At 37.7% G+C, this 16,058-nt stretch overlaps 1 protein-coding gene across 3 annotated transcripts in view; it reads right to left on the bottom strand.

Moving 5' to 3' along the window:
• LOC139989066 (semaphorin-1A) overlaps positions 1 to 16,058 on the bottom strand; it is a 368,578-nt gene that overhangs the window by 211,921 nt on the left and 140,599 nt on the right. For all 3 annotated transcript variants that reach the window (XM_072006980.1, XM_072006978.1, XM_072006979.1), the window contains exon 4: positions 9,844 to 9,895. In XM_072006980.1, coding sequence (XP_071863081.1) covers positions 9,844 to 9,895 — 52 coding nt within the window. The remainder of the gene's footprint in view (positions 1 to 9,843; positions 9,896 to 16,058) is intronic.

Genomic DNA, 16,058 nt, shown 5'->3' with positions numbered 1-16,058 from the left:
GAACTGATTTTAGTTTCGTACGATCTTCCAATAAATATTGTTAGCATCAACAAGGACAATTTGTATATTTTATCGATATATTTTATATATAATTATAATATAATATATAATTGTCTTATATTTTTCCAAATATTCGCATGTATAATACCAAACTTACAACCAGCTATCATCGAAATTGCAAACTTCTGCCACGTTTTCGTACCTTGCTCGTTTCCACGAGAAAATAGCAAAGAAATAGATGTCGAGAGACAGTCGAAGAAGCACAGTTTATAGGATAAACTTTACAAAAAAGTTGAAAGATAGATCGAAAATAAGAAAACCAATGACTCGTTCGATCCAGCAATCTTTAAGTCGCGTAACATGCGTATACGTTAGGAACGCAGTCCGCAGGCCGTACGAAGTCAGTTTTGTCAGAGAAATGTTACCATTACTTTCTAGCAAAGTCCAAAGTAATAGTCAAATAGCGATATAATCCAAACAAAATCGACATTGTTTACCACTAAGTGGCATTGTGAATAATGATAGATAAATCTAAGAGGGCAGCGCTGCGCTAAGTTGTTCCTTTTAAAACGAAGTATCAAGAGTATTGTTTTACGTATGTGTGTTATATTAGGTTGTCCGAAAAGTTTCTTTCGTTTTATGAGGAAGTAGTAGACGCACAATATTTTTGTTTTATATTATTTTGTCGAATTACGTACGATCCATTTTGTTCTGTTGAGATAAACACCGTGACACGTCACAGACTTGGTTTCACGATCGTATGAAGGTGCACTGTTGTAAAAAACACGTTTGCGAAAGAAAGACACTTTCCGGACAACCTAATGTAAAAATCCTGACAACTTTTTCACCGACAGCTTCGACGCGTGACGAATCGCGGACGGGGCCACAACTATGTCCGAAAACTATTATCCGAATATTTTATAAAATAAAATTCCAACTATTTAATAAAATTATTTAGTACGAGTTTGAAAAAATTTTTCTATGCCTAACCGAATACTTAGTTTGAAAAAGAGCGACACGACGAGCGAGATGAATAAAACAGGAACAACTTATAGCGCAGCTGTATATCAAATTTGGTAATGTTCACAAAGGGATAATAATTGCCAACAATGGTCAGCCAATGGTGAGCAATATCAATTTTGCTCACGTTATAGCGGGACATGTTCGCTATTCAACTGTTTCTTTGAACTTTCCCAGGCAGCGTTACAACTGCATGTAACGCTAAGATTTTCCAGACAAAGCCTACTTTGTATCTCTGCAGACTGTGACAGTAACTTGTATAGAATATTAACACTAGAACTACCGATAGTTAACACAAAGCCATTTCTACCAAAACCAGCCAAAATGTCTGGTCTTTAAAAAAATACGTAATAATAGAATATCTTTATATTTATTGATTTATTACTTTCTTACAGAAGCAATTCCATGTTATGTAGTACATTATTAATCTATCTGGGATCTCTAAACGAGGGTTGACAAATTTATAAAATTGTAGAACCAGTCATTTTCACTGGTGTGGTATTTCTAATGTTAGTATCTAGCGATCAATTCGAAATTTTCTTGATATCTGATATCATCATATAGAATGATACGTAGTAAAAATTTTAAAAACGCGTGGGAAGTTGTAGAAAACGAGGAAACTGGTTAATTGGGGTTCGATAAACAGATTGCACGACCCTTTTACACTTTGACAAGTACCAAACATTTTGACTGGTGTTGGTATAAGTAGCCTTGATACAATTTATTTTTAGTTTTAATACATAAAAAACAAAATAAAATTCATTGTATTATTCTTTTAGTTACCGTTGCGAAAGTCATTACATCATTGCGGAAAGAAATATAACATGAAGTAGGAATTTTAAAATAAAATTGTAAAAGCAGCCAATTTGACTGGTGTGGTAGTTCTAATGTTAAAAAAAACAGCATGATAACGGGCTATTTTTCCAGTATCTAATAAATATTCGAATCTATCTGAAAGTTGATTATTATTCAATATACCGATAAATGTAATCTTAACCGTCGATTCCTCGGAGAAGAATTCTTTTGCTAGAATAAAGTTCTGCTTATAACGCTATACATACCGAGGTATAATTTCCATGCAGAACAACATCTTCCTTATCTAAATAATAGAGCAGCGTCTCCAGGAAATCTTAAAACGTCGCGAAATGCCTCTAAACCGTATCGAGTCGTCGCAACAGCCTGCAGCAGTAGCTGTTGCCAAAAGAAACAAGCTGAAGAGCCGCGTTGCAAAAAGAGAAAGAGAATACTAAGAATATGAAGAAGAGGAAAAAGGAGACAGCCACGGAGGACGAGTCGCGGTAAGATCCGATCCTTCTCTTATCTCTGCCTCATTGTCGTCAGAAATAACGATGCATCGTCGAGTTCGGAGGTAACACTCGAGTCACGAAACTTGCAGCTCTAGTCACAGATAGAGGAAAAAGATGAAGAGAAGAGAAGAGAAGGAGGCCGTGCCCAGGATGGGTGGAGGGATAGGAGTCGCTAGACTCAATTAGCCCCGCGGAAAACTTTCGTTGTGGGATTACGACGTCAACAACGTCGTTCCTGGCCAACCGACGTTCCGCGCCTACCAGCGAAATTGCGGTTCGTCGAAAAGGCGTTCTCTCTCGACTCTCGGCAGACAGCGCGAGACCATGTCGTCCGCTGATCTCGACGGCAAACCGGTGTTTTCAGCCAGCGTTTCCTTTCTCCGTGCCAGCTTCCGCCGCAGCGTCTCGTTTCTGACTTCGACTCGTCGGCATCTTTTTCACTTCGAGTAAGTTTCCGTGTTTGTCGCACCACCGTTTCCACACCGACAACTTTTCTGGCACACTCGACCAATTTTCAAGCGAATTATCTTCGGCTGAAATACACTTGCCTATCTCAGAGTCTATCGGCGCTTCTTTTATCGACCATCCACATCTATTCGAAATGTTCGTCACATTTTTAAAGATCCATTCTCATTATGTGAAAGTGAAACGATCCGATCGGTAGGAAAAATCTTTCAACAATATAAATAACAGTAGATTACCTTTGATAACTATTGAGATATATGTAATTTTATGTGCTACACTAGATTAGCCGCGTAGTGACACGTATATATGAGTATGAGTGTGTGAAGTTTGTGCGTGCACAGCGTCTCGTAAAACAGAAGAATGCAACTGCTCCGTTGGTAATGTGGTATAGAAGATGATGAGACAGAGTGCTGAGACGCATGCAAATATGTATCGACGAATATCTTGTAAATCACGTATTAAATAAATCTGAAACTATTTTGATATCAATTCTAAGTATAACCTAAGTGATCCTATACATTTATTTCGGCGATTAAGATCCAAAATTATCAGCAATAACAAAAGTAAGTTAAAATTTCAGGAAACCGAGAATACCTTAAAATTGGTCTGTCTTCCGTTTTAATCGCGTAAATTCGAGACAAAACCGTATCTTCGGTGAACCGTTTATTAGATTCGATGATACTTTAATTCGTTTTCATGTAATGTAATGTAAAATCTTTACAGATTACTCGTTTCACGGGTCTGCTCGAACTTCGAAATAGAGTGGCGTATACCGATACAAAGCGATCTTTCGCTGTAAAAAGCGTTCGATATTAACCTGATATTAAGACTTTCTCGTCCAATTAGCTCGATTAACAGCGCAACTTGCTTGGTTTAACCAATTTTTCATTATCGAATCTTTCGGTAGCGTTCTTTCGAACCTTTCTTCTTGCGTTCTCTCCTTCTTTCTGCCTTCGATCTTCTGGCAGTTCTGTACTGCACCTGTTCGTTGAGCCTTCGATGCGGTGACTTCTCCCAAAGAAATTTCCCCCACAGCGCAACGCGACATGGAACGCGGAAGATCGGCGGAATAACAGAGTCACGTAGCTAAGCTGGATCGAGAATTCTCGCGATTCTGTCACTTTGTTGGATCGGAGTGTCTTCGCGAATGGCCTCGCGATCGCTCTCGTTATTTGCAATTTACAGTTTACACCGAACTCTGGCAGAGACTCCATACGAACGAAAAGAATCGGTTACGGAATAACATTGGCAAATGATTAACGTGCATTGAAGAAAGAAGAGGGTAAATATCTGTATGTTTGTTATATTTGTAAGAAGGCAACAAAAATGCGATACAAAAGTATACAAAAAATATAGAACAAACACAAGAACGTATTTTCATGTTATCAGTTTCCATTATTGCTATCATTTCTTCTTCTTCTTTTTTTTTTTTTTTTTTTTTTGTCCAGTTGCCATTTTTATGTTACCAGTATCCAAATAATTTCTCAAATTTCCCAATCGTGTTCCTATCGATATTTAGAGAGAAGAAGGAAGATTATTTTATTACACAACTTGGAATAAATAGATTCTTCTTTAGTCGTATTAGTTTCCGTTACGACTCCATCTGCTATTTCAACTTCTTGGAATAAGATTTTTGAAAAGGAAAGGAAACTTTGCGTGTGCCCATTCAAATGGGGAAACCTGCCGTAGGGACTTTGCTTGTAATCGATTGTTTGTAAACGCAGACACGAGAAACTAGAAAGGCAAGAGTGAAATGTTCTCTGAGAGAAACTCGCCTTGCAGCTCGCGAAACGTTGACTCCATTTCGGGTGGTTAACGGATGAACGTTAAATACCCAAAGGCGAGCTTTCCTGTAGTAACTCGATTGACTTTTCCATCCCTTTGTACGAAAGATGGATACCAACGTCCTTAACCGTTTTAGCGCCACCCACCGCGATCGCGCTGCTCGCGTACTATTGGTGAACTGTGTCGCAATGTTTGGTTACGATCATCAACTCGCAACGCGCTCGGTTTCAAATGTAGCTCGTCGCGAGTCATATCAGAGTTTCCTCTCGCAATTACCTTTTTTTTCAAATAATCGTAAACCACATGCATAAACGAAAAAAGAGCAGCGTGATTGCGTCTATCGGCATTTCTCGCAAATGAATGAGCGAAGCGCTATCGCGCTGCATGGCACAATCCGACACGGATTCTTAACACTAGAACTGCCGATAGTTAACGCGAAGCTATTTCTACCAAAACCAGTGAAAATGACTGGTCTTTAAAAAATATGTAATAATAGAATTTTATATTTATTGATTTGTTACTTTCTTACAGAAGCAATTCCATGTTATGTAGTACATTATTAATCCATCTGGGATCTCTAAACGAGGGTTGACAAATTTATAAAATTGTAGAACCAGTCATTTTCACTGGTGTGGTATTTCTAGTGTTCGTATCTATAATGTTAGTATCAATTCGAAATTTTCCTGATATCTAATATCATCATATAGAATGATACGCAGTAAAAATTTTAAAAACGTGTGGGAAGTTGTAGAAAACGAGGAAACTGGTTAATTGGGGTTCGATAAACAGATTGCAGAATCTTTTTACACTTTGACAAGTACCACTCATTTTGACTGGTGTTGGTATAAGTAGCCTTGATACAATTTATTTTTAGTTTTAATACATAAAAAACAAAATAAAATTCATTATATTATTCTTTTAGTTATCGTTGTGAAAATCATTACATCATTGTGGGAAAAAAATATAACATGAAGTAGAAATTTTAAACCTGTTTGGACCTATGGGATCCAACTATGGAGAACAGCGACTAATTCCAACATAGAAATTCTTCAACGATTCCAATCAAAAACTCTAAGATCCTTAATAGATGCATTTTGGTATGTTACCAACGAAACAATAAATCGCGACCTTAAAATACCTACAGTTAAAGAAGAAATATCCAAATTCAGTAATAGATATAATATAAGAGTTAATTATCACTAAAACCCATTAGTTACATAATTACTTGACACGATGGATTAGATCTGTAGGCTAAAAAGACATTACCCTCTAGATTTAAACATTAGATTCAGCTAGAATCAAACATACGATAATCGTTATTATTCACGTTATAGTATTACGCCAGAGTAATTTACTTATAATTCTCAATGAGAATTGATTGTGATATTTTTCCAAATAAAGAAAAAATAGTAGGAACTTTAAAATAAAATTGTAAAACCTGCCAATTTGACTGGTGTGGTTCTAGTGTTACCCCCTCTGGCACTAAAACGGTTAATTCTAAAGCGAAAAACCAATGGCATTTATAGCGTCGAATATAGGTATACGGATAGGTAGATATTATACAGCGTTTCATAGAACAATGTCAACATCGTTGGTGTCGTTCCATGAAATATTACATCGGTACGAAAAGACTGAGCGAACGAACTGTTGCCCGTTTTTCCTACAACGGCCGGCTCGCTTCATCTAGTGGCAGACTTTTTATCGAAGTTAGGGTACGTTTACGTTGGAGCTGCGATGAACGATAAGAGCAGCGATGAGAGCGAACCATAGAAACACATGCAATTCCGTTATATGCTTCTATTATAAAACAATTCCATGTATTTCTACGGTTCATGCTCATCGCCGATCTTGTCGTTCAGCGCAGGTGCAACGTAAACGTAGAAGAACTTAAAGAAAAAGACTACAAATCGTAACGTTTTGTATTTCTACCTTATTCGAGTCGCCAATCACAGTTCGGGTAATTTCAATGTGCTGATTGTCGGTGCTTCGCATTCAATTTAACACTAGAACTACCAACAGTTAAGACGAAGCTGTTTCTACAAAAAAAAATTATATAATTGCTTTGATTATCGCTGCAAAAGTGATTACGGAAAAAGGTGTTTGCGAAAAAAGAAATGTAAGACGAAGTAAGAATTTTAAAATAAAATTGTAAAAGCAGTCGTTTTGAGTGTTGTGGTAGTTGCAGCGTTAAAGATGGTCAGCTTTCAGAAAGTTCAAACCGTAGTATCGCATCGAATTAAATTTGAAGAGCCACGCTCGGCTTTAATCTGTCTACTCAAAATAATTGTACTCAAAATACTCGTACTTGTTTTATCGCCGCGAATAAAAGTAGGACAATCATAGACTTAACGCAGCAGCTCGAACGAAACGTAAATGATTCGATCGATCGGTTAGTTGAACCGACGATAGGGATAATTGTAATTGAAACTCGTAGACGGAAGTGTCAATTACCGTTCGTCGTCGTCGTCAAACAACCAAGACAGGTATCAATAACAACGTCGGTCAACGCTTTTTTTAATACTTGCACGCTAATGGATGATACGTTTGCACGACAGAAACTAATAAAAAGTGTTAAATAAATGGTATCGACATCTCGAAGATCGCGTGCTGAATTAAAAAGTCGATTAAAAGTCGAACGAGATATTCACTGTCTTTGCTCTTTCGAACTGATAATTCTCGAAATATAGGTCGAACGTAGGAAGTAGTATCGAAGTAAATTTAGGATTGCGCAAATAGAAGATTAGATTGAAAGGTGCGTCGATATTTCGAACGGTGTGAATTTATCTGGAAATCCATTTCTGTAAGACGAAGTTGTTTCTGCAAATACCATAACCGCGAAATCTAAAGCGTACCACGAAAATGTCGACCTATAGGAACTATAGGAGAATATGATATAATCGACGTACAATTCCCAAACGTATTGGAAACGAAGCAGTTTATAGTTGGCGCTATGCTTTCAGATATTAATTAGCACTTCTTGGTAATTCGATATCGTAATTTTCACTCACGCAAGATGGTTTCGAGCATCGAGATCGTCAATTTTATGCAGATGATTCCATTATTAAATATCCCTGTTCATCTCATTTCTTTCTTTGTTTTATCTATTCATCGATTATAGATAAAATTGGTATATTCTTGGATTGCGCGACTAACTTGACGTTCTTTCCGAGAAAATTCGGAATATCATTCATGCAGAATTTAATAAATTGCAGAAAGTAATATTAGAAATATAAAAGGCGAAAATACAAAAAATACGGTTGAACGTTTGCGAAATTGCGGATCGTTCGTGTCTACTTTGGAAGAGGAAGTGAAATGTTCCCATCAGTCTTCTAACAAAATTATAAATTAATTGCCAAAGGAAAAAATTGTCTGAGAAATTTTAGAAAGGAAACCTTTTTACTTTCCATCGTCCATATCAATGAAAGTAAATTCGATTGCGTGGATCGTGGAACGCTTACGCATCTCGCGGCTCCGGTATCAGCGCGGCGTAAGAATAATCGCTTGCAATCTGTTACAGCGTGCACAAGGCCTCCGGTCCACGGGTAGAAACGTCGATTAATACGTGTCACCGTTCTATCAAGCGAGCTGCACGATGACGCGTAAGCTCGTGATCGTAAGCTAAGTGTATCGAATCGATCATTATCGAAAGACGGATAGAGTGGATCAATTTACATTTCGTTTATTGATATAACCGAGTACATGCTTGCTGGATTTCAGAATTCACATACGAGATCCGTTATGAGCAAATAGCCACGTCGTCGACTGTGTTATTTTCGTAACGTTTAAATTTAGCGGATCGAAGAAACTGTCGAGCGTGCCACTGTTTCGAGATCACGATATACCGAATGAGCTATAAAGGCAAACGAATCGTGGCTCAAGAACTCGCTGACTTTTACTATTCTCTCCCAAACGACCAAATCTTACGGCCAACGAACATGTCGCATCGATTTCTTTCCATCCTTCCCTTTTTTTTTTTATGTATCTCTCTATCTCTCAAGCTACTTCTTCGATTCCCTTAGCAGTTTCGCAACTCACGTGCCTCTCGCTGCGGAACCGATATCCAGTTTGCGATTGCAGCTTCCATTTCACCTCCCGTGCGGGTGTTACATCGATTTCAGGCGGCCACAGGAGACATTACGACGATCCACTTGTTCTCCACCATGGCAAGACTCGGTTTGATCAATAGGACGCGCGAAATCGGTAAAATAAGCCGATAGAAAGACGATAGAAAGTCTAGTCGTGGCGGAAGTCGATCAACGGTCCTTCGCTCTTTGCAAAGGAATTCCAGTTGCTCGGATTACACGCGCAATTTGAAAAACACCTATTATCATGCAAATTCTATTCGCGCTCTTGTTCGGCTAATTTTACATTTTTTAGCGGAACGAGGAGACTCCCTCTTTTCGCCCGTCCCCAAGTATTTTTATCTTCTTCTCTCTTTTCTTCCCTATTTTCATCCGCGAGTAGAAACGCGCAATGTTCACGAGCGGAATTTTTTGGCCGTGGCCAGTGGATGTACAAACAGCGGCAAGTAGCAAAATTCGCATTGGCTGTGCCATCGTTTGCTTCGCGGCTTATCGTTTGCCGCTCTGTATGTCCAGGATCTTCTACGAAGATACACAATGACTCGCACGATCGTTGCAACGTTTTCTTTTTTATAGAAAAAATTTTTTTTAATTTGAAAGTAGTTTACAATCAATTCTCATTGAGAATTATAAGTAAATTATTCTGGCGTGGCATGGTACTATAACGTGAATAATAAATGATTATCGTATGTTTGACTCTAGCTGAATCTAATGGTTATAGAAAAATTGCAAACAGGAAGATTGAAAAAAACGTTCAATGAATCGTGCGACTCACCGTATCATACACTTTATCAAAATCTCCAACTTTGTCCATTTTCGATGAAGAAAATCAGCGAGTCTTCGTTGAAACGAATTTTCCCAAGCTCCGATTGTTGATTATACGTGAGTAGATGGACGTTATTCCACGTGAATAACGTTCTATCGATCGCGTTTGTCGCACTGGAATAGCGATGATCGTATTTATTCCGCGGTACTAAAAACACTCGCTACATATAAATCGGATAAAACCGTAATTTGAAATCTGGCAATAGGAATTTGTTTCGGTTTCTGACAAACCGCTCTACGAAGCTTTTGCGATGATCGTTCGCCCTTCTCGTAGCCGGAGAATTTCAAGAAGAGCAACGTAATCCAAATTCATTCGATCGTTCTTTATCGAGTTTCGAGTTTTTAAGCATTTCACTCACCTGATCGACAATCTCCGTTAGGTCGTGCAGGCTTATGTTGTAAATGGCGTTCCTGAAACAGAGAAAAAAACACGAAACGTAACGTTAAGTGTTTGCCTCGTAAATCTTTCGCCTAATCTCTTCGTATCTAGCATTCTTTCGCCCTCGAACGATCTCGAGTTGGACGCGGGATAAACATTAGTAATTACTATCAGCCTGATGGAACAACGACGGTTGAAAATCGAGCAAAAGCGCTCGGATGCTTCTCGCGAAACGGGGATAAACTTTTGGCCTCGGCGTAATCCCTCGATTTGTCCTTTCCTTTCCGCATTTGTCCGAAATCTTGGATCGAGAGTGTTTCAAGGATTTTCATAGATTATCAAATTATCATAGGAAAGTATAGATTTTTGCCTTAGGAAAAGAAGAGTTTACTTTCGAAAAACTTGCTCTGGTTAAGTATGCGAATTACGAATCGCTGAAATATTAAACACCGAAAGAGAGAAGAAGCGAAGCTCATATTTCTAAGAACATTTGCACAGCAGGAATGTTGATGAATAATAAAAGCATCGCGCCATGTCATGTCGTTTACGATACTAGAAATATGAATCATCTTTGATTCGATCGTGTCCTACATCTTTTTCTACCGAAGCGCAAATAATCAGTCTGCTGTTGTTTGACTGACTGCTGCTGATACACAAAGAGGCAGAACGTTTGCACGAGTCTGTATAGTCATAAAACTCCATAGGCCATAAATTTACAAAATATTAATCCCTTCCCCGTCCCAATCTTGCTTAAGATTTCTATTTGAACATCTACCTAAAGTGCAATCCAGATAAGTTCCTTGAAGAGGATATTATCTTGAAATATGAATGTCCTATCAAGTTGAAGACCATTTTGGAACAGCATTGAACGGCGCGAGCAAGATAAATTGACTTTTCAATCGAATTAAAAATCTAAGTGCTTTATCTTTGACGTTTTGACTTTCAATCAAACGTGTTTGTATTAGACGCGAGGCGATAAGTTTCAAGCTAAATTAATTAAGTTCGATATTAAGTTAGAACAGGTATTAAGCCAGCCCTAATGCATCGCCTTTAATATGTCACACGTAACGCAACTTGGAAACTTCGTTTAGCCGCGTTTCACTGCAATTAGTTTATTTAATCGCAACGACAAAGTTGCTTGCTACTTTTCCTTAATGGTCTAATCGCTCGGCCAATCTCCAGATTTTTGCAACTCACTTGTTTTTATTACTTTAAAGAGAGTAGTACTAAGTATGCAACGAAAGAATGGTCGATATTTTTCGACGAATAAGATTAATCAAAAACTGAATGTGTAATAAGATAATACTAATTAATTCAGTAGCCTTAGTTCCATCGAAAAGATGAATTAGAAATTATGTACCGATAGATTGATAATGGATGACAGGTAATAACGCCCAATGATCACCACCTTTAGCTTTTAACACTTTGACTGCCACGTCGAAATCACACGTTTCGTTCAGGACGCCACAGGAATATTTTTATTATTCAAAGCATATAATGGCAAAATAATAATAAATTGATGATGTAAGACAACATTCTTCCCCAATGGACCGTTTATCTGATTGGGGGTCACGGGTGACCGCCGTGGCGCCTTGGTAACAGTTGACAGCGACGTCAACTAACAAGGCTTCGTTTATTTCAACAAACCATTCGCATTTGTTATTTCGTCGTAAGCAAAACGTGCAGAATGTATTGTTGAAATGTGTAGAAGATATTAGGCTGAAATAGAGGTCGGCAAAAAAAATTATGCTTGTGATAAACCAATGGTAGTGGTAGATTACAACAGAGGAAAATGTGTTGTAGATTTATCAGATCAAATGATAGCATATTCTACACCACATAGAAGAACCCTCAAGTGGTATATAAAAGTAGCTTTAGAGTTATTGTTAAATACATCAATTTCGAACGCGATGATACTCTATAAACAAGCAACAAAAACAAAAATCAAGGTATCAGATTTTAGAATGGCACTCGCAATGCACCTTACACAGTGCCATTCACCAGAGCCGTTAAATATACTTATTCGACAAAGATTGCTACACGAAATGCAGAAGAAAGAAGGGCAAGCGTACCTGGCACGAAAATTGTGCAGAGTGCTATAAAAAAACGTTAAAATTGCTAAGAATCGGAGCAAAAAGGTGATCACCTATTGTCCAGATTATATTGATCAGCCACATTTATGTTTAAAGTGTTTTAACACAGTGCACCGTTAGATGCAAGATTTGTTCTCATTTTTTTTTTTTTTTGTATTGATGTTCTCATAAAAATGTTTAATTGTTCAATGGGGCACTTTTTATTTCAATGTATCTTCTATTTATCGGTTATATTCAAAATACCCTAACTGTCAATTCTCATTCAATTTTTACAATCGTAAGAAGTTCAAGCGCTCCGGTCGCCAATGACCACCGTAGCGTCACAGGAGACCTTGGCCGGTCAAAGTGTTAAAAAGATATCATTACGTTTATAATTTCGTGGTAAACGCGATGTAATTGTTCCCGTTGTTAATTGCGATCGCAGTACTGAAAGATGGTCGCACGGAAACTAGAGAAGAAATACACGTTGGGTGGAAAAATAAAAGTTATTTTGAAGTTAACACCGGTGCAATTTCGAAATATATATCAGCGAGACAAAAGCATCGCTTTATCTGAAAACGCCACACGATACTCGAACTACAGCGGAAAAATAAAGTCATTCAATCCGAATGAAAATAATAACGACGCAAAAATTTATGTTACTTGGACAATGCACGTGCTTACGCACACCGTGGTTATTGTTGCGCGATATCGATACGATTAGCCGAATAATTAACACGTAATTAAATGCATTCGTTTCAAGCAATCACGTGTTTAATATCAAATATCATTTACTAAATTGTCTTCTCTTATCTTTATCTCTTATTATTTGTTGGATTACGGACGATAAAGATCGCGTCTTCAAATAGTCCTCAGTTATCTTGATTTCTTGTTATTGTATTTTTTTTCGTTTACTAACGTAATTACACGTAATAAGATTTATTTGGTAAATTTAACGAACCGTTTTCCCCACACTATCCTATTTGCGTTAAATATTTAATAATAATACTAATATAATACGATACTAAAGCAGCAGCATTGACTGATATTTTATGACTGCGTTGCGGTCGCAAATTTGTTCGCTTCGAATAATTTTCTACTAACTGACAGTTACGTCCGACAGCTTAGAACGAGTTTAAATCTTCGTAAGAACATGTATGCAAGTTTGCGACGTGATCAAAGAGAATCGATTTACGGGTATAACATCGCTACTTCGTATCTTTTCTTTTTCTTTCTGCAATCCAATTCCGTAGTCGTTGGAGATAAAACGCAACGCCGAATGCACACGTAGCGACTCTATAACAAAAGCATGAAAAGAAAAAGCACGTTACCGTGTCGATTAACAACTTCTTCCAAGCAAACGTTGCGTTTCTGAAAACGCCGTGTTCTCCTTGGCGCGATCACAGTTTCGTTTTCCAACGTTTGAAAAGACAAGAAGTTAATAGAAATTTCCACGAGAGAAGAAATCCTTTGAATACGATTCCCAAACGATCAGATACGAACGCCAGCAAACACCGTGATCTCGTTTCTCATGAAACAACGATACATTAAAATATAATGAGCATTATCATATCTGTGCCCCATTCACAAGCTCCAACTTTCTACCATTGAAATCACCGAGACACGCGGTAATCGCGAAAGGAAAAGTTCAAACGAAGCTTGCACCGGAAAATTCGAGCTAATCTAGATCGATGTGGAATTGTTTGGAAAAACAGAGACTTACGATCCAAGTTTCTGTACCGTCTCCTCACAATGGCCTCTACGATAGTTAACAAGGCAAAACGTCGGGCTTGTTATTATTGTTACATCGGTTAGCCGAACAAATTATCCAACGTACACCGTAGTAATAACTGTTACATTGTAACAGCGACTAACTATCGAGCGTGATTTATTCGCTCAACTGCCATACCAATCGTTCGCGGCTCTAAATTGCAAACCTTGAATCGTACACTACGCAAGCTGATATCGATTCGTTATTGCATCTGTAGCGTTCGATGCTGCCACACATCGAAATCACGCGTTACGTTCTATTAGAAACATATTATAGCGTCGTTGTCACGTAGGAGACACAAGAAATCACGTCATTGATTTATTGGGCTTAAATATGTCATCAGCTAAAAATTTGCGTAATTGTTCGGAATCATACCATTCTCGCCGACTTCAATAATCTTTTAATATGCTGTAGAAATCAAATTTTGAATCAACCTTTATATATTTATTAGATATATATTTACACAATATTTTTGTATTTATTACTTTATGTATTTATTATATATTTATTATTATATTTTATACCTTTGCATATAACCATCGCTCGGTTTCAGTTTCCAAGATATTTGCAAAAAACTGTCGGTGCCACTGCAGTGAATTTTGCTTATAGTTATGCATCTGTGACAGTGTCACGTAAGAGACACAAGAAATCACGAAATTGACAGATCATCGGTGATCTCCTCGCGTCTCAGTTCGAACGTTTCACAAATAAGGTAAAGAATTGAACCTTAGATACAGTACAAAAATTTATCGTAAGAATCCAACAGAGTGACGGTTCGGAATTATAACAGAGAATTTCAAGAGCTGATGTATGTACCGGTGATGTATTTTGTCTATAATTGATTTAGTATGTTGCTACCATGTAAGTTGTGTGTCTAAGTGGAGTCCTAGGTATTAACTTGCCTTGTTTATGTTATATTGGATTTTTGGTGATTTCCGTTTTCTTAGTGTAAATGTAATATGTTGCATTTACTGAGCATAGCTTTTATTTATTTATCTCGTTGCTTTTATTTATTTATCTCGTTGCTTTTATTTATTTATTTATTTTTCTATTTTTGTGATGTGCTCTGTTTCTGGATCAGTGTGCCTGACTGTTCAAAAATGTGCGGGCCCTGGGAGTACTGTACGCAATGTGTTAAGAATGTTAGAACAGAGTGTTTGGAGAGCTGATTTTGGGAAGGTTTATATACCATGAATTTGGCTCTTATGAAGAGGGTGTCGCCGAAGGTGTCGCCGGGGCCCAGGTCAGAGATGGCCATGCTGTTACTGTTTTCTGACACTGGAATACTCTCTACGTTGTTGTTTCGATGGCCCGCGGAATGTTCGTCAGACCTCCTTGGTTTTTCTATCGCTAATTTATGACTCTGACATCGTTGTCGCGTCGTTCGGAAAAATCCACGATTACGTGATGCAACGACTATCGCGGATAATACAACGTCTATTTTAAAGACAATTGGCCAGCATTGCGTTGATAAAACTCGAGATCGCTAGGATAAGTACTTCTCGTATTTTCTTTTGTTTTCACTCTCACTATTGAAGTTATTAGAGAGGTGATCTTAACGGAGACTTGCCAGTCTTCAGTTTCTATCTCTTCATAAACACATCTTTCGTCTGTTTAAAAAAAGAACTTTATTTTACCTCCCACACGGAACAACGTGTTAATTTCGTCTGTCATTCTCGAGGTTATACGAAGGTTAATATCTTTAATGAATTTAGAGAAACGTTACATCCTTGAAAAGCAGTTTTCCTTTATACTTTTCCACGAATCAAAACTGAAAAAAAGCTGAAGTTTTTAAACAGACGATAGAGACAAGAAAGATGTAAAAACTGCAAAGAGATTAATGGGATCAAGAGAACGGTTATATTCAAGAGAGTAAAAGCATGCAATTCGAAACGTAAAAATTTAATCTTGGAAAATTCGATCTTCCTTTTCTTTCGTGCTTTGTTCGACAGACTTTAATCTTTAAAGTGAAAAATATTCACGCTAGAAAAGCGTTAAGAACGCGTTAAAAGCAGCGAAATACGGTGGTCCATAGCGAGGAAATACATCACCGGTGAAACTCGAAAACGTAAAATATAGTCTGCCGAAATTCAGTGGTCTTCGGTGCGACCATTACGATTTACGATTTTCTTCTCCGCTTTTTCTTTCTCTTTCCTTTCATAGGTACTTTCGCGCTTCTCATCTTGCCAGTTACTGGTCGTACTAGAGTTTCGATATAATCAATATATCGATTATATCGCCTTTATTCCGTTTATACACGTATGCATATCCTTTTCGTATTCGCCGATTACACACTTTTCCTTTACCGCGAACATTTATCTCAAAGCACCTTGAGCTTTTGTGATTGTAAAA

This window comes from Bombus fervidus, chromosome 7 (assembly GCF_041682495.2).
Source record: "Bombus fervidus isolate BK054 chromosome 7, iyBomFerv1, whole genome shotgun sequence".
NCBI lineage: Eukaryota > Metazoa > Arthropoda > Insecta > Hymenoptera > Apidae > Bombus > Bombus fervidus.
This window is presented reverse-complemented; position numbering and strand designations above follow the sequence as displayed.